The sequence below is a fragment of the Opisthocomus hoazin genome, chromosome 9 (genome assembly GCF_030867145.1).
Source record: "Opisthocomus hoazin isolate bOpiHoa1 chromosome 9, bOpiHoa1.hap1, whole genome shotgun sequence".
Classification (NCBI taxonomy): domain Eukaryota; kingdom Metazoa; phylum Chordata; class Aves; order Opisthocomiformes; family Opisthocomidae; genus Opisthocomus; species Opisthocomus hoazin.
Window position 1 is genome coordinate 27,865,925 of NC_134422.1, and position 24,204 is coordinate 27,890,128.

General features: G+C 45.1%; 1 protein-coding gene across 2 annotated transcripts in view; it reads left to right on the forward strand.

Moving 5' to 3' along the window:
• Positions 1-5,304: 5,304 nt before the first annotated feature.
• The window catches only part of UBE2E3 (ubiquitin conjugating enzyme E2 E3), a 58,755-nt gene continuing 39,855 nt past the window's right edge, over positions 5,305-24,204 (forward strand). Inside the window, exons 1-3 of one of the 2 annotated variants that reach the window (XM_075430707.1) lie at positions 5,305-5,520; positions 6,737-6,942; positions 9,107-9,157. In XM_075430707.1, the coding sequence (XP_075286822.1) occupies positions 6,749-6,942; positions 9,107-9,157 (245 nt within the window). In that variant the 5' untranslated portion in view covers positions 5,305-5,520; positions 6,737-6,748. The remainder of the gene's footprint in view (positions 5,521-6,736; positions 6,943-9,106; positions 9,158-24,204) is intronic. The other variant, XM_075430708.1, reaches the window with a different exon arrangement.

The following is a 24,204-nucleotide window of genomic DNA, read 5'->3' on the forward strand; positions in this document are numbered from 1 at the left end:
GACTTTATAATTATCTTGCTGCCTTCTGGCTGGCATAAATGAGGATATTATCTCTATTACTACCAGCCTATTAACTTTCTGCTTTCACTCAAACTTCAGTCTTTTGGAGCCACAGGTTTTATGGAGCCAAAGGCTTCCAATCTAAGCAGTCTGTAAATAGCACTAAGATATATGCTTGTGTATGTACTTATAGATAATTTAATCTGAGATGGTTTAGGGGTGGTATATCTCTGTTTGTAAAAGGGAAATGAGACATTTACTAGGCCTTCAACATCATTCATTACAACAGCTACTAGTTTCATAGCAGAATATCACACACCGAGAATGACAGTGTTATTTACTTTGCCCCATGTGCAGAGAAGGGACGGATTCTCACACTGAAAGTTTCCTGAGAATGCTGGTCTGCCAGGGTTGTATCTGTAGAGCCTAGTTCTCCCTAACTTATGATTTACACACAATACTGTCAAATATACACCACAAAATTGTTTTATGGAGTTTATGAAGTTGCTTATAGACCTATTGTTCTCACACTTTGCTACAGGTAAAAGTCTGCCAGTATTTGCATTTTACTCTACTATGGTCAAACATTTATGATACCGTACTAAAAATTAAGTCTGTGTTAAAGCAAGGTGAAACTACCCGTATATAGACATCAAGGATACTTTTTCAACTAAAATTTCAAGGAAAAAGAAATTCTCTTTATGATATTGCTTGCAGATGAATACTCACTGAAATAATGCTTATTTATAGAGGGAAATACCCTTATGAAGTACAAATTGCTATTATCTGGTAGACAGACCAACCTTACCTGAATTTCCTCCATTTAATTTTTCTCACTTTTCTCACAGCTTTCCAAGTAAAAAGAAAATTATAGAGGTTAAAAGCTGGCTAATATAAGCTTCTTTCAACAAAAAAAAGTATGGATTTTTTTAAAGCACTGATATTCATTTGACATGCACAGACACTGGATTCATATGAATGACTACAGGAACTGCAAAGGGGCCATTATGGTCTTTTCTTGCATGAATAATCCACATGCAAGGAATGAATTTACACAATAGAATACAAGGACTCCATGGGAACACTGAAATAAAAACATTTCCACGTGAGTTTGTGCTGCAAAAACATGGATTTACCTGTTATGTTTTTTAAGTGCTTAATGCTAATCTGCCCATTAAAAATCAGTACGCAACTGACCATTTAGTCTTTTAGTGTGTAAAAAGCAACTGTCAAATACAATGCATACCATACAGTAGAACTTGGTATCTACTTCATGGGATTACGAGGAAGATTAATTATTTGTAGTGCTTTAACATATGTTAAGTATTTTTCTATGGATTTAGACTCAGCAATGTTCAACGCTGTAAAGAAACCTGGCTAACTAGCCAGGTCCTGTGTTAAAATATAGTTGGTAAAATTCTCTTCCTGGCTTTACTCGAGCACATAAGGATCCAGAGAAAGTAGACACATCCTGAAAACTCCTCTAAGCATCCCGAGTTTCAGGCCTCGGGACAGTCTGCATCGGAGCAGTCTCAGGACTATTGCTGAGCTACAACAGCCTCCAAAATCCATTCTTCAGACAAGAACAACTGAAGCACAGCGGTGTTCTGGCTCTTGCCTTCATCTCTTCCCCCCACTCCCTCCCCATCCTTCCTCCACCCTATTCCCGTGCCAGGATTTGTAAGGTGGCAATACAAAACCAACAGATGGGCTAAACACCAGCTGACAAAGGGACCGGGAGGTGGTTTCCTAATGGTTGGTTCCTACCCACTCCCACGCTTACTTTACTTCTTCGTTGAGAACAAAAAGATTACCTCTGCTTTTTTTGTAAATTCTTGAGGATGCAAATTCATTGAAACATAGTAGGAACATTGTTCTTAGGGGCTTGTTTTTCATTCATAAACCCAAATGAACCTATAGCATCACAATGTAAAAATAATCCTATTTATGGTAGTGATTTTAAGGCACAAGAGGACGAGCTGCAATTACTGACTGTGCAGCAGGCTTCCTGCACTCGCCTCTGTAAGTCACTACCTCTCTTTCTGGCCCAAGGTTTTTCCCTAATCTACTTTCCTAGGCCTCTGTTAAAATTATTAATTATCTTGGGAAAATACACGCTGGATATTTGTACAGGGTATACCTTACAAGGAGCACTAGCTGCTACTATGACAATAATTACTAATAAAAACACAATCTAAATTTTACCCCGTTACTTTCTGGAAAAAAAAAAAAAAAATTTTTGTTCATTTCCTGGTTCCACAGTTTGCGCCTGTCTCGCTGTGCCGTTGTGGTAGAGCTCCAACAGGTGCTTTAACAACATAGCCTGATATGGGAACACACATAGAACAGAAAGATTAATTGCTAGGTGGAGATATGTTTACTGTCAGGAAACAATGATTTTGTGATAAAGAAGATGGAGTATACAACTGTAAACATTAAGCAGTATTTTCAGCTGAGCTGCTCTTAATCATGAGAAATATATGTTGGCCTTATTTTATCATCCGTACACCCTTAAAATCGTAGGGGCAAGGAGATCAAGCAATGATTTTTCCATCCCACATAGTTGTCTTGTGAGAAGTAGAAAATGCCTTTCACCCTACTTCTGGTGCCAGGCATTGAGTTGTTTGCTATCACAGAATTTCATGTCAGATGGAGGAGACTGAACTGTGAATTCCTAAACCTAGAAAAATATTTTCAGATGTCTGTGCAGCCCAAAACAGCTGTTAAACCTCCGCATGCTGGCACTAACTTCATACCTGTGCTCTGACAGCAGAGGGATGGAGACATACCCAAACAGACATCGGGCTTCTGAAAAAGTATCAACTGCCTTTGGGAACAGTGCTTGTTAAAAAAAAACAAAAAAACCCCAAAAAAAACCAAACCAAAACCCAAACAACAAAGGCAACTGATTGGGGAAAAAAATGCAGGCCTCACCCACTCCTGAGCGCCCAGGACTGTTCAGACAAGTCTGAACGGTCCTTGGGAAGGCTCTGCACTTAAAACAGCAGCTGCCCTTTCACAGTTCAAGCACCCAATAAACTGACAGAGAAAAAACATTCATAATAGGTACATCAGTTAAAATTACACTGGTGTCAAATCACAAGGGATATAAAAAGCCAGAGAGAGATTTTGATACGTAGTTTTGTAACAATGTCTATTAAAATCGTCATTTCTCCCTCCCCTTCAGACTGTACCATACCTCCCAGTACAGTATTTTTGCTATGGTTGACAACATAACAAACCTACCCAAGGAAAACACAACCTCGTAAGAAGAAAGTGTCATCCTTCAAGACCTGATGTCAAATGAACGAATATTCATTCAAATAAATCTATACGTTGCTGATGTAATTCTGTTTTAACAGGGTACAAAAGGCTGGGGAAAAAGAAAATCTAGGCTGGCTTTTCAATTAGTCTTTGTTATATTTTTATGTATCTTTATATATTTTTATATAACTTTATTTTTACTTTGTATCCTGAAAGCCACAGAAGCCGCACAACATGTAGTAGCTGATGCGGTGTGCAACACTTGACCAACCTATTTACTTTCATTCTGTAGATGCACACTCTTCTAGTACTTTTTTTTTTGGACGCCTGTGTTAATTTTCACCTGGAACAAAATAAAAATTCAAACACCTAATCCTGGCTTTCAAAGCTCCAGCAAGCCTTATCTTGAACATCATCCACAGATGGGGGGGGGGGAAGCAAAAAAAAAAAAAGCTCCCAGTGCTGACTGATAGATTTTTGATATTGCCATGCTTTCCTTTTACTAATTATGCCCAGATAGCTCATCATGCCAGATACTGTTTATGCTAGGAATTTTCTACAGCATACCTCAGGGGCAAATTGCCTATAGTGGTGATCTGGGAATTCTCTGTAGCCTCCTTTAACAAACAAACCTCCAGTATTCCTGCACATCACATCACTCAACTGTCTCTTGCCAAATCTTCAGCCAAATCTTTTTCAACTTCAGCTAGCCAGAGGAGGGTATTCCCTGACACACCAATTGTTTATTCCCTCTAGAGCACAATATACCCTCTCTGACCCCTCGATCCTGCACAAGCTAAGAAAATACGGAAGTTTTAAGTCATTAGGCTGTTGATAACGAAAGCCCTTGAGGTAAAAGCCATCGAGGCGAAAGCCCTTGTGCTGGACAGCAACATCAGTCTGAGGTTTCATGTAGATTGCACAAACATTCACAGTACTGGTTAGTTTCTTCTCTGACGAAGCCAGTTATCCGCTACCTCATCTACTTCTTACAGATAGAATGAATCTTCTACAAGTGGATTTTATTGCCAGTGCGATCAGCTCAAGTTTGGAATATTTACGTTATTTCAGTCGGCGGATTGCTTTTACCAGACAGCGTACGGCGTGAAAAGCTGTTCCAGTACACACCAGCAAGGCGCACCCATGGCGGGCCAGGAGAAACACCCTAAATCTCCATCTCACAACGTCTTCCTGCGACCCCTACCGCAACTGCTACCGGTTGTCCCCTCTCCTCTTTCACGCATTCAGAGCTCGGCACGGGCTGCTCACAGAGGAACAACTCCTCTTTCTGCTCGTAGCCCCGCAGGTGGCGGTGAGGGACGGTGGGGCGGCTCTCCCAGCACCCTGGGGCTCCTGGGCCCTGCGCGGGGCCGGGCTGGGGGCACAGCCGGGGCGGCCGCCCCGCTGCTCGGGCTCCCGCGGAGACGCCACGCCAGGCCGAAGACGTGACAAGAGTGGGGGTTTTTTGGAGGGGAAGGCGCAGGGTGAGCAGCCGCCAGCGGTCCCGCTGCCAGCGCCTGTCCCCACCCTGACGCCGGGCACGAGGCGAGGCGCGAGGCCGTGGCGGCTGAGGAGGCCGAGGCTGCGGAGGCCCCACGGCCCCCGGTGGGGCGCAGCCGGCGGCGGGCATCGGCCTGGCGAAGCCCGCGGCGGTGCCCCGGGAAGCGCCGGAGGGCCGGAGGCGGGAGCGCGCCGGGAGGCCGCGGCCGGGCCGAGCGACCGTCGAGGGCCGCCCCCCCGCGCGCGCCGCCGCTTTGTCCTTGCCCGGCCTGGAGCGCGCGCGCCCTCGGCCACCGCGGGAGAGCGCCTGCGCGCGCCCGGCCCGGAGGGGGGCGCGCTCCGCAGGCCGCCAGGCGGGAGCGAGCGCCCTCTCTCCTCCACCCTCCCCCCCGGAGCTCCGCCGGCGGGGGCCGGGCGGGGGCGGGAGGCCGGCGGCTGGGGGCGGCCGGTGCCCCCGCCCCCGCCGGCGCGCGCCCGCCCGCCGCCCCCCGCCCCGGCCCCCCGGCCCGCCGCGGGAGCCCGCGCCGCAGAGCGGGGCCCGCCAGCGCCACCCGCCGGCCGCGGGGCCGCACCGCGCCTCCCCCCGTCCCCCCCTGCTCCGGCTCTCAATGTTCCACACCGCCCGGCCACAGAGCCGCCGCCGCCGCCGTATAGCCCCCCGGCCGCCTCCGTACCCTCCTCGGGCGCCGCGGGCCCGGCCCGGCCCCCCGCCATCCCGCCCCTCCGACCCAGCAGCGGGACAGGACGCCGGCGAAGGTAAGGGAGCGGCGGGCGAGGCGGCTGCCGCGGCGGCTGGGCGAGCGCGGTGGGGGGAGGAGGGGAGGAGGAGGCGGGGGGGGCTGGTAGAGGAGCTTTGTTCTTGTTTTCGGCGCTCGCTGCCTGGCGGCGGCCGGGGGCGCGGAGCCGGCCCGAGTTCACGCCTCACTTGGCGCACACGCACGGTGCGGTGCGGTGCGGGGCCGGGCGAGCCGCCGCCGCCCGCCGCGCCGAGCCGAGCCGAGCCGAGCCGAGCCGAGCCGGGCTCTCCCCACAAAGCGCGGCCGGGCGGCCGCCTCCAGCCCTGCCGCAGCTCCCCGCCGCGCTCCTCCTCGGCCCCCCCGGCCGCCGGGGCAGCCCCCTCCTCCCCCCCCCCCCGCCTCCCCGGTCGGCGGAAAAATGTCGGTCTGGCTGGCGGAGCTGCGCGGGGAGCGGCGGCGGGGAGAGCCGCGCAGGAGGTGCAGTTTGAATTATGCTTCTTCCCCCTCCGGCAGCTCCGTGGCGGCCGAATGCGGTGCTCGCTGCTGGCCATGTAAATACCCGGGGCTGCTGCCGCCCGAGCGGCTTTAAATGCGTCGGGGGGGTTTTCCCCTTTAAAAAAAAAAAAAAAAAAAACAACCCACACCGACATCAACAACAAAAAAATCCCTCGTTCTTCCCCCCCTCCCCCGTCAGCCCAGCCCTTTAAATGCACAGAGCAAGTGTACATTTCCATCTGAAACCAACCCAAGTGTTATTGGCAATTCGTTTTCTCGGAGAGAGGGGGAGAGGGGGGGATCTGGCGTTTGGACCCAATAAAATGCTCTGCTCCAGTGTAAATATTTACAGGGTATTAGTGACTTTTTAAAAAACATTTTCAGTGAGGTCTGTTATTTACAATGTGTCATAAGTTATTAATGTTCATTGCCTAAGTACCCTGCTAAATCTGTCTCATGCCGAAGAACAAAGTCGACAATTGGCATATTGTTTAAAGTATGAAAAAAATGCGAGTGGGTTTAAAAATTGGAAATATCTGTATTTTCGGAAGTGTAAATATTGCTCCGTAGCTGTCAAACTTCAGCCCTTGGGGACGAGACAAAGAAGTATATTTCAGTTAATTTTTCAGTGAAACGGAGTTGTCACCGATTCAGGCATTCTCTGGAGCTCGGGGGATGGCGAGAGAGAGTCCTGCCTGTTGTGTTAACTCTGCCTCCTCTCTCCTCCTTCCCCCCAAAAGAAGTTCCCCACGATGTCCAGTGATAGGCAGAGGTCAGACGATGAAAGTCCCAGTACCAGCAGCGGTAGTTCAGATGCCGATCAGAGGGATCCGCCTGCCCCCGAACCCGAAGAGCCAGAAGAGCGAAAACCCTCTGCCACCCAGCAGAAGAAGAACACCAAACTGTCCAGCAAAACCACTGCTAAGCTGTCCACGAGTGCGAAAAGGTAAAGGGCAGAGCGGGACCTTCCTCTGTCGTTTTGGACAGTGTTTTGGGTCACCGCACTCGCATTGCGCGTTTCAAGGCAGAGGGGTTCTTCTCGCAAAGCTGTGTGGGAACCAGTGACGTACCAACTTGTGTAGTACGGGAGCCTGCCGGGCAGTACCTTCGTTAATCCAAGTCTCGTTGGGATAGTAATGACGCAGACTTGTCACGCCTCATCTGAGGAGCGGTTTGGGGACGGGGTAGCTCGCAGGCTGGCTGGGGGGGCACCTGGACGTGTTCCGTGTTCGCAAAAGCGCACGCGAGGATGTCGGCTTCAAATGTCTTTTTCAGAGTTAGGTTTCCCTGCCTGATCGGTGTAGGGTGGAGTCCTCCTGGTGTATTTTATTATGGTCTGTAGACGGGTGACGAGCAATGCTCTTTAATTAAACAAGTCATGAAACCCCAGTGGCTTCTGTGGGCCTTGTGACTAGCTTTTTGTGTCAGCGTGTGGGAGAGCCTTACGTACCTTGGAGTAGTGGGCCCGCTCTGCAGTTCTTTCAGGAGAAACTTTGGCGAGTTTTCTCCCTTAGGATCTGCAGATTGAAACCATGGGGTGCTACAGGGAGCCTCTACCTTTACGTATCCAGATCTTCAGAAACCTTGTTTAGCTGTGTCTGTTGCATTTTTATTTGCATATGAGGTTAACTGGCAGTCCAGCTCTCAAGATATGCGCTCTGATAACTTTCTGAAAGTTCAGCTGTGTGAAATAACTCCAAATCCCTTGGTTCCAGTGGTCTTCGGGGAGGAAACAGAACTTCCCAGTCCTTTCCCTGGAGTTGCTTTTCTTTACGAATGTTTACAAATATCCTGCAGCAAGAAAAGCTGTAGAGTAGCTGTGGTTACTTCAAGTTTTTCTTACTCAGCGCGAATACTCGAATAGTTCAAACTTTGAGGAACACTTTGATATTTTTGTATTGGACTTAAATTCAGTAAATAGTCTTTGAAATGTGCTAAAATTGCTGCAGAGTATGACGGGGTGGCTTTTGATGACTTTTGAGCTTGTTGAAGAAACCCTTTGAGATAGGACTGGCTGAAGAGAGAGGAGTTCTGGAAATGCTATGTAGGCTTTGTAGTTTGTTGCTACGTATCTTTTCTGAAAACCCTGAGATGCAGGCTTGTGAGACTGAGTTTTCCCCCCTTGCCTTTGTTTCACTGAATTGTTGCAAGTCTCATTCCGTCCATCTCAAATAGTTCGGGAGTCTGGCTGGCACTGGTACTGGTAGCTGTGCAAGGGCGTGCGGTGCGGTTTCTGTTAGCTCGTATTTTGACACTTGCTATTCGTGTGAAATTCACGGTCTGGCTCTATCGGTCCTCTGCTGAAGGGAAGTCTTATCTGATGTTTTTAAGAGGCATTTACCATGCGTCTTTTGAAATTACACCTCTTACATACCTGAATAAACTATTAGATTGACAAAAAGTTTTTGGTATTCCTCTTCTTGATCTAAACCCCTTGGGAGTGTTTGTAGTAGAGTAAAGCCAAGCACAGATTATTTCAAGTTCTTGTATCACTTTTTATCGTATAAATGCAGCTACTCGATAAGGTTGGGGGAGGCGAGGCAGCAGAAGGTGTGGAGAGCAGCAAAGCTGATGTGGAGAGATTATTCCAGTAACAGAGACAGCCGTGCAGATCTGCAAATCCACTTTTTAAACACACTGCAAAGTAGTAGGTAAAATATCGTGGAAGGGGTTGTGCCTGCCGCCGGTGCGGCTGGCTCCTGCAGCCTCAGCCACAGGTCTGTGGCTCGGGCTTGAAGTCATTGTCACATCTGCCTGGGCAGCCCCCCCCGCCTCATTTGCATATTAGCTTGGAAAGAAAATCTCTCTGGCAAAAAGTGCTTGGATGTGAAAAAGAGTTACTTTTCTGAATACTCGTGGGATATTTCTACCCAGCTCGGTTGTAAGCGTTCTGTTTACGTACCGCGTGGAGCAGGAAAAAAGCTGCAAAGTTTCTCAGCTGTGGGATTTGGGTTATGCCTCTGAGAACAAAGAGGAAGCAGCCATGTTAGCATTACTGAAGGCAAAGCCAATCTTGCATTTAACTGCATGGTGGTAGAGGGCAGTGTAATTCCCTGATTTATTCTATAGACTATCTCACTGCTTTGTGTCTGTTCTCATTTCACCAACAGAATCCAGAAGGAGCTAGCTGAAATAACCCTTGATCCTCCTCCTAACTGCAGGTATGTAACAGCTTCTTAAATTTTGGACGGTGGTAGGAGATTAGCATGCGCAGGCTAGCAAATGGGAAACTCGGTGTTTACGGCCGGTGATTGTTAGACAGAAATTGCGTACAGGAGATTAAACAAGCATAGGGAAGGTTTGATACGGAAGTTTGCTGTTTTGTCTGCGTGTTGGAGGCATAGTCGTTAGTGACTGATGTGCCTAGCAAAGTGCATTCAGTTTGGTTCTCGTAGCTGGTCACTGCCTTTGTGAAACATGAATTGTGTGAACTTGAAGATATGCTGAAGCTTTTAACTTAATGTCTGCATGTAGTTTGAACTGGCTTTTTGAGGGCCGTGTTTATAGAGTTATCACTTTGTTCTGAAGTAAAGGTAAAGAACCATATGTGATTCTCTTAGTATGTTGCTTAACAGTTAGGTAAGCTGACGTATGGCCTTTAATTTTATGTGTGTGTTGATCAAAGTTGTAGCCTCTTGATAGTATCTTTAAGGAAGTTCCCAACTTGGGAGACACTTCTGTTAGGTTTTAGAAAATGAAATGGTAAGCTTGGAAGATTGAGTGATTTAGTCTTAGATAAAATGACGGTAAATGGAGCGCTTGATCTGTGGGAAAGTTAAATAGTAGCAGAGCTAGCTAATTTCTTCAAATCTTTTGCATGTTTTACGTTTGTTTAAAGGATGCATAAAAATTCTAATTAGCTGTGAGCATCCAGTGTTCAGATTTGCAGTAAAGCTATGTTTAAATAATGTTGCTTTCATCTGATGCATCTCAGGAAGATTCCTGACTGCAAGGTATCTTCAGATTAATAGCTCGTGTGTAACAGCGAGCCTTGTACACATTTTAAAAAATGCGTGGTGCTTTCTGACTTTATGTTGGAATTGTTTGGATTTTTGAATAGTTGGAAAGGTTCGGTGCAGGTCTTGCGACTTCAGTAGCATGCAAGTTATTCTGCTGTCTGACTAGTCCGTGAGAGCAGGGCCTAACCAGAGCTGTGTTGTATTGAATTTGTGGTGGAGGTGTCTTACCCCGAGGGCTGTGCTGTGGATTGCCTAGGCAGTCTGATGTGTGTGCAGGCAGGGTCAGTGGCCCTCCCTCTTCACTAGAGGCAAACTCTGTCGAGAGAGCCAGTGTCATCTGGGTTTGGGTTGGGTGTTTTTGTTTTGATTGGTTTTTAAAGAACTCCTAATAAATTACTGGGATCTAGTTCTGCGTTGGTCATGCACTTTATACTTGGACCCTCAAAGGGGGCGGGGTAGAAGAGAAAGTATTTAGATACAATGGGACACCACCACTTTGCCTTATAGTTGCTGAAAAGATAATTGTAGCAGTTTCGGGTACAGCGAGTTACAGCTTGGCTTTTAGAAAGAGAAGTCTCCCCACTCGCACTGTCCAGTGCTGTCTGATGTTTGGCTCCTTGGGAAAGCGTGTTCCTCTCGTATTAGCACGAGAGTATTGCAGAGAGTTTCTTGTGAACTGGTACTACCAGATGCCCAGGAATGCTGTTGAGAATGATGAAAACCCCCCAATGTGTGTAAAATTATTCAAGTTTCTCTCCTACAGAGCAAAGGGGAAAAGATTATTATTTTGCCAGAGAGGAAGCCAGTGCTTCTGTTCCCATAAGTATTTTTTAAGGGGAATTTAACCCTTTTGCTCAATAGCAACTGTATGATGAGTGCATTTTTACCTTTTGCAAAATGAAAAAATAGCTACAAGAGATACTGGCTTCTGTAGCAGAAATTCTGGGTTTTTAGGCTGAACGGTTTGAACAGAGTTTCGGTGCCCGAAGGATTATCGTTACATTGGAATTGACTTGTTAGAAGGAGCCTCTCTGGTATCAGGAGGTAAATGCAGCTGTGTGTTTTGTGCAGAGCAGTTGAAGCTCGTAACACACTTTCTTATAGGGTGTAGTAGGACAGATTAGGCAACAGACTGGCACAGCAGGCATATGACTCCTCTTCATTGCTCGTCATGCAACAAGCAGCAGAACGCTACTTATTAACATTTCTTGTAAAAGAAAAAGAATTTCTAAAAAAACATTTTGAATCCTGTACAGCTTGGGCATATTCACACATGCTTTAAAAACAAAAAACCTTGTATCATAAGTTCTCCCAAACAGATTTCTTCATGCAAAGTTGTTTCTTCTCCTAGTTCTAGAGCACACCCTTATCATTTGCAGTCCACATGTTGCACGCTTCACAAGAATACAACTGCCAACCAACTCTTGGACGTTGATAGTCTTTCTGGTTACTCAGTTACATGAGTGATAAAAAATTAGCAGTTTTTAACATACGATAATGGCACATATAAAACAATAAATGTTACTTCAACAGGATACAGGACAAATACCGAATAGCATGTTGAACTCTCCCGTGTGGTGTTAAACCCTGATGGCTGCTGCCACTTCTCACCTGCCAGTGTAACTGCACGTGGAGTCGCTCCACTGGAGTGATCTGAGGCTGATTTACCTACTTCAAAATGACACCGACTGCGCTGTGATTCTTGTGCAAAAGAGGTGTAGGTTTCCTCAGCAGTTAAATTTCCCACAGTCACATCTAGAGCTATAACATCTGTTTTGTAAAAAGGCCAGAGCCCCAAGAGATCCCCGTTCCTGGGTATGCTGAGCAGGCCTGGGCTGCACATTAACTTCTATTTTAGGCACTGGGATAGCAGAATGACAAACATCCTAAAAACCTCTAAATAGCATTTTTTTGCTTGCTTGTCTTGACAGTAGAGGTTGATTTCTGGTTCTGTTATTTGGACAACAAACTATTAGAAAGATCACGTTGTCATGCATCACCTTGTTGTGTTTGTGAGCAGTAAATACAGCCTGCATCTTGGGGGTACCAAGTATAAAACTTTTATGCTGGTAGCTTTACTCTTTAACATACAGTAATACTCTGAATTCCTGTGATTTCGGTGTGGTTTCCAAGAAACGTAAAACATCGAAAACAATAAAATTAGATTTGCTCTTAAGCCACTAAAGATGTTGAAGGGAAATTAAGTGCTGCTTTCTCCTCATGTTTTCTCTGGTCCAACAGAAGCGCCTGAAGCGAGTCAGTAACTGTCCAGCCTGCACCGCAGCACTAGGACAGATAGGTAAACTGAGGACACAGGTGTCTGATCCTGCTTTTTCTTGCTTTTGCTGGCTTAACTCAAAGCTGTGCTACTTGGTGCAGTGTGCTGTATTTAATTTCTTTTGTGCTTTTAATAGCATAAAGCAAAGCTAAAAAAGTTCTTGGCCCTATTGCTCCTAGGCAGCTCAATTTCAAACCGTGGCCAAGCACTCGTACGTACTTCAAGGTATGGAAGCATGCCAAACCCCACCGCTATACATTCGCAGGAAAATGCCGCAAAGATCTTGCATGTAACGCGTGGTAAATCTGGGCTGCAGAGATGCTCTTAAATAGGTTTGACATATCTGGAATAACTATTTTCAGTTCATGGCATAAAACTGCTTAGATCAGAGGTCACTGCTCTATAATTAAGGGTATATCCGAGGCTGGTGCTCTGACCTGCCTGACGGGGAGGCTGCAGCTCAGGTGGAGCAGGGTGCAGCTGGCTCCGGCACTCCTTGTGCTGCCTGGATTTTAGGGCTGGCGCAAGTGAGGCCGTTCCCAGGGGTACTGTGATTTATAGCAGCTTCCTTTAGCTGTTCCTGGCTGCTCTGCTGATCCACAATAGCAAGTATATGTACTCCCTGTCTTTCTTTCCTCACTCCTGCTCGTTTCCATTCCAAAATTAATCATTGTTCATCTTCGTGGGAAAGTTTTCAAAGTTCAACCCAGTATTAAATAAATTTAGTAACACCTGTGCCAGCTTAGTTTATAGTTTATAACCCATTTTACAACAAATCCAGTTTGGTATAAACTTTGTAGGAAATGAAAGCAAACACCAGAATTGGTGTATCCACTCAGAGCTTAATTCATGAGGTTTAAAAAGAGGGGAGTTAAGATAGTGCATCTTTCCCATGGAAGTGGGAGAGTTTTAACATTTTATAGTCTGTTCAGTGTTAGTCTCTTCTCTTTGTTAAATTAAAGATCAGACATCTGAAAACAAGTGGTTAAAATAAAAAAAAGAAGAAGAAAGGCCCGAGAAAAAACGTGCCTGGACAGAGAGACAACTCTGTCTCATCCTCTAGCTAGTGAGTGCCTGACCTGGTAGGTCTCTTGGAAAGATTTTCCCTAATAGGGATTACTGTCTCGATTACTATTTATTTTCAGGCCTTGTATGCCAGTATATACTAATGTGATTGCCTGAGCGACACTACAAAAGCTAGCAGCTGACGATTTTACTGTTTGTAGCCTCTCCTAGGCTGGCAAGTAGGTTGATAATTTACAAGTAGTTCATTTTAAAACTACTGATTTTAAAATAACACTCCAAAGTATGTGTACTGAGCACAACGGGAACAAGACATGTAGGGGTTTTGTTTTAATATAGGATTCTTCTGCTTCCTGAGGACTGCATTTGTCCCTTTCATTACTGCCACATCTTGGGCTAATTCTGCGCTGCAGAGTGTTGCCAGCCCGACCCCACAGTCTGGAATTTGACACAAAGAAAAATGCCTGCAAAGCCCTGGCAGACGACTGCTATTACTGGTTTAGTTATGGACCCATGAATCCAGATGTTTGTAACTGTCTCACTGTGGTTATTACCCCATCAGTGGGGAAGCATTGCAGTATGTATTTAAAGTAATATTGTGAAGGTATTCTTCAGACCAGCAATTTAAGCTCTTTCAATTGAGCTGTCTGAAACAATGAGGAGCAATGAACAATTGTGCTGGTGATGCAGGCTCTGCCACGTGCAGAGCTAGTGCTGGATTTGAGCTAAGCTGGTAGAAGCCTTCCTTTTCTTAACGTACTCTATCTACAGTAAGATTATAGGCAAATGTTTGCTCTGCAAACAGTTGTGCCTGTTGAAGATGTTACTGCACAGCTGTGGTTTGCTCCAGTTCTGCCGTGGAGGTGACTACTCCAGTCAGAAAGTGAAGCAGATTCGTGTGATTACTCCATGGTCCTACCCGGGGCGGGAGGGGATCATCCAAGTTTGCTTAAATGGTTTAAATAGGTGATTCAGACTAACTCTGCTGGATTTTTCGTCCCTCCTGCCAGAGTAGGCATTGTTCACACAAAGCATTTTGTCAGACACACCAGGGTATGAATAAGTCAATCCATTCCTTTGTCTCTCAAATGTAGTAAGTTTCCATCTCTCCTTTGTCAAAGCCAGGTGTTAGTTCTGTTGCTTTTTTGAAATCAGTAGGAGGAAGAATATTCTGAATGCAGTCAAACACCAGGCCCCTATACAGTAGCACAAATGTGTGCTCAAGTCTTCACATGTACTACGGTTCTTTTCCAGACAAACTGTTGACTTTTCAGGTCAATGGCAGTCCCCCAGTTTCGTGTTTATTCTGTAAGTTTCTTATTGGGCAAATGTCTTCATATTGCTAAATCCTGAGTCTCACTGAGAAAGAAAAAAGATGTCAGTTTTGCTTGTTTTCACCTCTGCAGTGAAAACCCCAACTGTGAACACTAAGTAGTTCCCTATAGGAGGAGAAGTTGATGAAGTTATGTAAGAGACAGTATACTAAGAGTACGTGAAAAAATGCCTGTGCCGAAGCTGAATGAGCAAAATCTAAAAAACATCACCCAAACTCTACTTGATAATGTATCTTCTGATAGTTGCATTATATTTTTTATTGTCTCTCCCTGCCCAGCACTTTCTCACCGCCGAGTGCAATAAATGCACGCTACAAGAAAAGAGAGCTGAAGTTTGCAAGATGGTTCTGAGAACACAAACCCACATGATTATTTCTAACACTTCCTTCCCTATACAGAAATTTGCAGATGCAGTTACAAAAATACAATGAAGAGGGGTCACAACTCCTCTAAGAACATGTTTGAAGTAGCTCTCAAGTGAATATTGAAGTACTGCTTTTTAGTATTATCCAGCTCTGAACATAGTCCTGCAGTTCCTTCTGAAGCAATTCCTTCATCGTTAGTTGCTGAACGTAAATCAGTGGCTCGCAGTGATTTAAAGATATGTTTATCTGCTGATAGCCTTGATTTATCTAGAATTATTTCTACTAAGCATTTTCTTCCATTCTCTTTCTTCCTTCCTTTTTTCTTACCAGAAGAGTATAGTCTAGGTCAGAGTAGGAAGGAGTGGTATAATTTAGCACAGCAGCCAGAAGTCTGGTATTTTTGTATTTCTGTCCATTTGTAGTGACAGCCGGATTCTGCCATCCTTCTGTGTGCAGAGTGGCTGTTACTGTGTTTGCCAGTAGTCAGTGAAACTGCTTAAGGAGTAGGGATGAAGCAAATTTAGAAAGGCATTTCAGTAAAACATTTAAGTGCTAAGTAGAGCTAGAATGCACTGTTACTTAACATGCTTTTATTAAAAAAATGCAACAGTGGAAGACTGTGTAACTCCTGAATGTACTGAATTGTGACAATATTTAAATTACTTTCTTTTCAGTTGAGAGCAGGTGACAGATCCGCTAACTCAAAATGCCTCAAGTTGTTTTTTTTTTTCCCTGTGCTGATATCGACCTCTTGCAAGCTATAAACCAAGTTTTTTACCAACCCCCACACAGTAAATTTCTCATGCAGATAATCTCAGTGGCATAATTAAGAAAGGGTTACCCAACACAAATCAACATATCTACTCACGGGAATAAGTTTTTATGCCTGCAGATTTGCAGGTGGGGCACTTGTGTAGGCAGTGTCCGCAGTGCTATCGTACATGCTCTTAAATGTGTGTTAGTCAAAAGGTCATGTAAATCTTTCACCAGTTTTCATTAGCATTACTGTCAAAATGAAAAAAAAACAAGATCATGACTGTCTAGCTACTCTAGAGTTGTAGAAATAGTTCAAATGCTTTTCACTCAGCTACTGGTGTTAGAGACCTGACCCTCATTATGTCTTAAGTTTTATCTGGAAACAATGGAAGAGTCCAAGCCAGACCATTTTTTTAAACATTTCTTTAAACATTATTTTGCAAAATCTGTAAAAACCTCAAAGTAATGTGTCCTTAGACTTAAGGAGAAATCTACTTTTCAAATATGCATTTGTATAACTGTACAAAGGCCCTTCAGGCTCTGTGATAAAACTGATTAAAATATGCCATGTATATATATATTTCTTTTTACACTCAAACTGTGCATTGCTCACCACGGCCAGCCTGTCGTATTTAGTTTGTGATGAACAGTATGTATGGCAGGGTCCTAGCACACTGAATGCTTCCCCATCAGAATGATTTGTCTGTGTGTATGTTACTCTTCTTAGATTTCATCTTTACTTTCACAGACTTGGTATACCTAATTTTAATTCAAATTAACAAAGTGCAAATACAAGAGAATCATCTAATCTACATTAAATCCTTTATTTAACATGAATTGACTACTTCATGTAAAACTGATGTGTGGAGATTTCCTGGATCTGGTGTAACTAGGATTTGCATAGATGTGGAACATTTTGAAACAGGTAGTACAGATTTAATGAAAAATACTTTGCGCCCATTTTCAGAGTTCAGGGCGAAGTCGGCAGGAGCAAGGCTATGCAGGTGCCGTCTAGGACAGGAGCGTGCATACTGTAAAGGTAGCCAAGAACTATGCTGCAACTTTAAATTGGTGCCTTACTTTGAGCCAGTAACTGCTTGTGATAAACGAGTCCTAGCCTGCTTGCATTAATTTGGATTAATTTTCCCTGTGCAGAGGGTGCACTATACTGTTACCTAGTTCCGAACTGCGGCGGAAGCTGTTGTTAATTTTATAGCACTTACTGTAAAACAGACTGGCCAGATCATTTAGGAACTCAGATGCAGATTTAGTTGACAGTGTTAAAACTGCTACTGCAAGCATCACTTTCAGAAATGAAGGAAGGGAGGGATTGCCTTGATGAAACACCATGATGACCTGTGGTTACCAGTGGGTCACTTTCAGGTTGGAAGAATTTGTAGAGAGGGTCTTTTGAGGACCATCCTGCAGTCATTAGTAATTGGTGGGTCCATTACTGATGTGGATACTGGACTAGACCATATAGATACTGCATTTGCAGGTGGCAGCGGGGAGGAAGGAGTTATAGGCACATTGGAGGACAGGACTAGAATGCAAACTGATGTGGGCAAATATAGGAAGTGACCTTAAAAATAGCAAGTAATTTAATAACAGGAACTGCAAGGCACAGCACTTTAGTAGGCATAATCAGCTGCACAGATCCACGGGGAGAAAAAGACTGGATGAGGAGCATTCTTCAGAAAAGGTGTAGCCACTCTGAGCATCATGTGCTTTCCAGGAATCAGCAATACGAGGCCACAGCAAGAGAAATAAATACAACAGCGATCACAATAGGGGGATGTATTTAAAAAAAGAAAAAAAAAAAAAAGAGGTATTGGAGACATGGTATATAAAGCCATCCCATTCAGTTCAGCACTAGTAAAGGCCAACTGGAGTACCTTGTCCAGTTTTAAGTACAACGCTGCAAAGTGACATGGGCTAGCTGGAAAGAATACAGATCAAAGGAAAGAAAGAAAGAGTAATCTTTGGACAGAGAAGAAAGTTGCTGCAAAGGAAATAAGAAAATTCTTGCTAGTCCTGTCTGGTGGTTATCGAGAGCAACTTAAATTGCCATAACAAAGACCAAATTTAGACAGGAGGAGTACCTAGCTGTGAAGAAAGTGTGCGTAAGGAGGCAGTGGATTTACATCGCCAGAGGTTTTTAAGATCTAAGCTTAGACAAATGACTGGCGGGAGCAGTTTACATACAGTTGACTCTATCTTTAAGCAGGAAATGGACTAAATGACCTCTTGAGGACGAGTTTCATGGAATCACGGAATGGTTTGGATTGGAAGGGACTTTAAACATCTTCTAGCTCCAACTCCCTGTCATGGGCAGAGACACCTTCCACTAGACCAGGTTGCTCAAAGCCCCATCCAACCTGGCCTTGAACACTTCCAGGGAGAGGGCAGCCACAGCTTCTCTGGGCAACCTGTGCCAGTGCCTCACCACCCTCACAGTAAAGAATTTCTTCCTTAGATCTAATCTAACCTAAATCTACCCTCTTCCAGCTTGAAGCCATTACCCATTGTCCTCTCACTCCATGCCCTTGTAAAAAGTACCCTCTCCAGCTTTCTTGTAGGCCCCTTCAGGTGCTGGAAGGCTGCTCTAAGGTCTCCCTGGAGCTTTTTCTTTTCTAGGCTGAACAGCCCCAACTCTCTCGGCCTTTCCTCACAGCAGAGGTGTTTCATCTCTCTGATCATTTTTGAGGCTCCAGCAGGTCCATGTCCTTCCTGTGCTGAGGGCTCCAGAGCCGGATGCAGAACTCCAGGTAGGCTCTCACCAGAGTGGAGCACAGGGGCAGTCACTGGAAAAGCACAGGTTTTTGTCCTGTTTTCAGTGAAAAAGAGCAAATGTCTAGTGATTTTTCTGATTATTTTTTGTTCCGCCCATTTTGGCTTTGTTTTAATTTTGGGTCCAATTCTGCTTTCCTTGGACAAAATTGTCACATTCTACTGACTAGAACTAAGCTAGGCACATGTCTTCTATTCTCCAGAGGTGTATCACCTTTGAGAGAAACTAATAGCATTGGTTGTGGAGTAGATCTTGATTTTTGATTCTTCATGTGCTCTGTACTTGGAATCTCTGCTTTTGTTCCACAGGCACAAAAGTAACTCTGACACTGAGACAGACAAAAGCAAGGGACATTTTTTCCCTGCTTCATAGAGGCAGTTTGCAGTAGATATCCAAGCCCTAATGCGTTTGTGCACAACACCCCAAATGGATCCAAGCACGTCAGAGAACTGTTGTACAGCGTACTGCCTCTGACCGTGGATCCTATCTCTAAGCACCCTCTGGAGTCAGGGCTCAGAAGATTGTAGTGAAAATGTAAGGAGCCTGGCAGGTTTCCAGCTGATGAGTTAATGCTGCTATAAACTTCAGTAGTTCCTCTCTGAGGCATGCAGAAGGGTGCAGGCTCTGGGAAGGCAGCCAACGAAGGCAAAGAGCAGACGGCAAAGCTAAAGGCCAGCCTCAAGGATTCACAACGCGATTGTCTTTGAGGTGGGTGGGTCCCTCCATTGCCAGAAACTCTCCATGTAGCTCCAGTGGCAGGGCTGGAAATTGGCAAGCAAATCAAGGTACGCATTCAGTGCGAAGCCAGCCTGCTTTGCGGACATTCGATGAGCACAGCTTGAGCGAAGAAAGCCCAGCGCTCAAGCCACCCCATGGCTGGATTAGCAGTACAGGGTGCTGCAGAAAGCCGGGGGTTCTCAGTCATGCCAGGTCAGTTCATTGATCTTGAAGCTCCAGTAAGGTGGTTTAGGTTTGAAATCAGGTTATTGCTTCACTCTGAAGCCTAAATATGGAAGTCACCAAAATATTGAAGACAGTAAATCAGTAGAGCATCAGCAGGTCAGATTCCATGGGACAAATGGAAAACAAGCAGCAAAGAGAAACGTTGGTGTTTTCCTTTCTATAAGGGAAAGTTAGCAGCAGCAAGCTATTTTTGTTTGCAATTTAAGTAAAGCATTTATACTATAGATGCTTTGAGCAGAGTGGGTTTGGGGGGAAAAGAAAAAGGCATGACAATAGATTAGTAGATGTGCAGCAGGGGATATGTTCAGCTGATAGTGATTCTTGCTGTGAAGCTGCAGCTATTGTAGCAGACAATGGACAGCCAGATTCCTCCCCACCTTTACTAACAAGCAAAGGACTTGTCTGCTGTGCGGTCACTGCCTGGGGTATGCTCATACTTTGGCTAGCTTTTGTCCTTCCCCCTGGCATCTCAACTTCAGAGCCCTCATCCAGGCTGAAGGATCCACGGGACGAATGAAGTGGTGCAGGGATGGTTAGCTGACACTGAGCTCTGTGTTGCTATTGTGCTGCGGTGCTCATCCTAACTTGATGGATACCTAGGCCATATCAATATCTACTTCATTAATATCAGTGGCAGAGCTGTAGTGGGACATTACAGATACAGCAACACCTCCCTCAGCAGACACCTTAAGGGCCCGTTGAACCAAACCCATTATGCCAAAGTCCAGTTTTGCATTTAGTTTTTAATGCCTTGGGGGAAAAAAAAGATGATATTTGGTTTAATTTCTAGCCTGTAAAGCAGAAGCAAAGAGAGGTCTTAAGGGACTAAAATCAACTTATAATGAACACTGTAACAAACGCTATATTCCCATGGAAGCAATTTTAAGTGGTCTAAGTTACACAGCACAACCTACTGCATATTAAGCATAGTCTGAGTGATTAAACAAACTTCTTACGCAAAAGGTAAAAATACTATACAACCTACAATTCTACAAGCGTGATGATGAAACCAATCAAATCTCAGAGGGTGAGCTTCACATGATAAACTGTTTGAAGCACAATCCATGGCCACAGAAGGGTTTGCTCATCTGGAGTAGATATTTTGTATGATACTCATACAAATTCTATACAGCCAGGTAGTGCCTAGCTCCATGCTCCTTTTCCTCCACAAAGTGCTGGGATTGCTAGAGTGGTGTGAAGAGTTGAAATAGCAACCTGGCTACCTGTTTTTTTGAGTTTGTTTTGCCTTTTTTTTTTTTTTTTTGAAGTAACTGAAAGCTAGAATTACAGCTGATGTTCTTATTTATACCAGAGCAAACACACCATAACTCAGGTTTTTTTAAAAAGAAGCAAGTTACTAAAGTAAAAGGGACATGACCAAAACAGAACAGTAAGAGAGCAGTGATTTGTTTGATAATATACAGTACCAACCCTTAAAGAGATCAATACATGGAGAAATCAATTACTTTTTAGATTCTCTGAGAACAAATACGGTGAAAGCAAGTATTTTGGTTGGCTTTTTATTTTTCATGGTAATACAGCAGGCTTGCATTATTTGAAGTCTTTGGTTTTTTGTTACGCCTGCTTGGGTTTTTTGTCTTAGGAATAGAAGAAACAAAGTATTTTCTTATCAGTTAGAAGGCAAGCTAACAGTAGTGGTTGTCAATACTAAACCAACTGTTGCAGGCTGAGCACTGTGGACGTTCTGGGCAAAGTTCCCATGCAATGACAAGTGTGCCTTACTAGAAATTAGTCAAGGTGGGGTCGGGGATGGAGGAAGTAGAGGGATGTGAGCTGTACTAATCAGATAAAAGTTTTGTTATCACTTTATTTTCTTTCTGTACAGAAAGCAAGCTCTGTAAGAATATGGCTTCAGTTAGACTTCGATAATTCTGATCTGGGGGAGAAGGAACTGGGAACTGTTACTTCCTGTGAATTGCACTTGTTTGTCTTTTCTGTGATTTTTCCGTGCTTTACATACAATGTCTAAATAAAGCTAGAAATAATTATTTGCTTAAGGTCTAATAAACTTAATTTGGCCTGGCATTGTGTGACGGTGATCCTTACTGTCCTCTGTGATGTTTTAATGGAGATGAAAAGGAGGAGCTGGTTCTGTAAGTTGATGCCAAGGTATAGAAGTACCTGTGAGACGTTTTGGGCTTTTCCTGTGGAGCCAGGAGTTTATTGCACTGAAGCTGTAGTTACCAAAGAAGTAAAGCTGTTTTCAGTAATAGATTCTTTAACAAAGTATTAGAATGTTGAGGGGGAAAACCCCAAAGTTTGGTCTTTTCCTTCTTAATGGTTAAAAGGATTGCTACTTCAGGCACTTTCCATTAGGCAAGTTTTGGCTGGAGAGATCAAAAGGGTTTCTTCTGCCTTAGCTAACCTTCTTCACCTCTAGCCTTCTGCCCCTTCAGACGCAACCAGTGAGAAATCCTGTTGCTGTTGGCTTGTTAATGCCGTTGTCCGGTGCTTTCAGATTCTCTTGAAAGTTTCTTTCTGTCCCTTTCCTGAGTGGAACTGGTAGTTGCATCAAGCCATCTCTTTTTCGGCCTGCAGAGGTTTTCTGGCTCAGTGCTTTGTTTCGGGCAGTGGGTGCAGAGAGCCCCGTGGAGCCAGATCCCTCACTGCGCTCCAGCAGGATTCAAATGCTGAAGAAGCTGATGCAGAATTTTAATTGTTTTTTATTAAATCTGCACAGTGGCACTTTCTGCATTGCATGGAGTGAGGTGAATTTTGTACCTTGTGTGCTTGTATCTGGATTGGCGCTCGATGAGAAAAGTTGAAGCACATGAAGGATTAAGTTAGGCAGGAAAGGGGGTGTTATGGAACGGGTCAAACGTATTTGCTGGTTGCTTCTGTTAGGTGATCACTAATAAAACAGTTAGGTGCTAACATTTTAACTCTCGCACTGAGATTTTGTTAGAAAATTTAGAATTCCCTGGGTCCTTATCCCGTTTAAGTGTAGGGGGGGAGTTCTGTAGTCCAAGGCAGACAAAGCTTTGCTAGCCTAGAAATCATAAGCCAAAATCAATCTGGCCTCCCAAATACCTAGGCTGTATGTAACATTGGGAAAAAATATCTTTGAAGTTGGGACCCAGCTTTCTGGATTTCTTGGCAGCGCGGTTTGCGTGGCTGCGGGCACATCGCATCGTTGAGCTCCCTGGTACGGCGCTGCAGGCTGAAGCAGCCTGAGTGCAGACAGGGTGGTCGGGCTGGGTGCTGGCAGGTCGCTCCCCTCTCATGGGTGCCCATAACTTCTGCAGCCTGCATCGGTGCAGGATTGTGCCATTCACTGAACGAATGTGACTGCTCAGCCTGCTGGGTGCTGCTCAGGCCATTTGCATCACCTCTGAGCTGCTGCTCTGTGTTGTGAGCTGAGGAGCAGGCTGCGCTTGATCTTTGTGCTGTAAATGGCTACTGCCTACTTGGCACTCGGGCAGGACTGTAAGATTCAGCTGTGCTTGCACTCTTTGTTTTTAAACATGGGAGTAAGGAGACAGGAGTGACAGTGAGTGTACCTCTTCCTACACCTGGGAGAAGCTGGATATCTCCTCTCTAAAATCCTCCATCCGGGCTGGGCAGCTTTCCAGTAAAGATGCCATGCGCTCACCAGTGCAATAGCAGCTAGTTTCAAGAGGTGGGGAGAGAAAAGTGCTGTCTGAAACACACTGCTGCCGCGACAGAAATATCCCTTTGGTTTTCTGCTTCTTGAAAGTGCCTGAATAAGAACAGGTAGTTATGAGAGACTGTATTGCCCCGGGTCTTAGTCCAAATCCATTTATGACCAGAATCATTCCAGGTTTGTTAATTTTGAGAGAGCAATTGACTTTTGAAGCCTGAAGGAAAAAAACCAAGGCAACACTAAATCATGCAGTGAGCGGTCTATGCAGTGCGCTGAGTGTTATTTCTGAGAGTAATTCTGTCGATCTTTTTCTGAAGTCGGTCGCTGATCGTGAAACTGAGGGATCAGTACGGATTAGTTCTGCAGTACATGTCGTTAGCGATGCGTGCTTGACGAGCAGCATCTGTGGGATGCTGTGCTGCAGCTGCTTGTGCTTTCCATATGCAACATCTCCCTTCAGTACAAGGTCAGCTGGCAGAGTGCAAAGTGCCATGAGTCATCCTGGCACTACTGGGGTGCGTAACTATGGTCTCTACCCTAGGTACGAGCCAGACCCTGGATTTTGTCCAACCTGTGTGCAGAACGGGACAGAGAAACACACCTTTGTGCTCTTCTGTCCTGGGGCGGGTGTCAAAACCACAGTATGTTGGGTGCTGTTGGGAACCGGTCCCAAAGGCTGAAGCCCCAGCTGGGAGCAGACGCGTTTTCGGGGCGCCCCGGCTCTGCTCCGGAGCCAGCAGCGCGGGGCCAGGCAGGGGCACCCCTGTCTCCCATGGGGGGACAGCGTTGACCCGGCGTGCTGATGGTGCAGCCATGCTCAGCTTGTAGTGGGAGCTCAAAACAACTGTGCTAATTGGGATCATGCCTCTCAATCTGTCGGTTAGTAGTTTCTCTGATTTCTTTCTAGCCTCTAAAGTTTTAGTGTTGGAGTCTGGATTGCCGCTGGAACAGGAATTTGGGGAAAAAGATCTTCCTGACTGAAGTATGAAAGACAGAAGCTTTACTAGAAAACCCTTCTGTTCTCATTTTTGGTGTCTGCAATAAGTTGTTCCTGGTATTATTAATTCTTCTGGTAGGTGGAGTTAATTTATTTACGTATTGGTCTTCATACTGC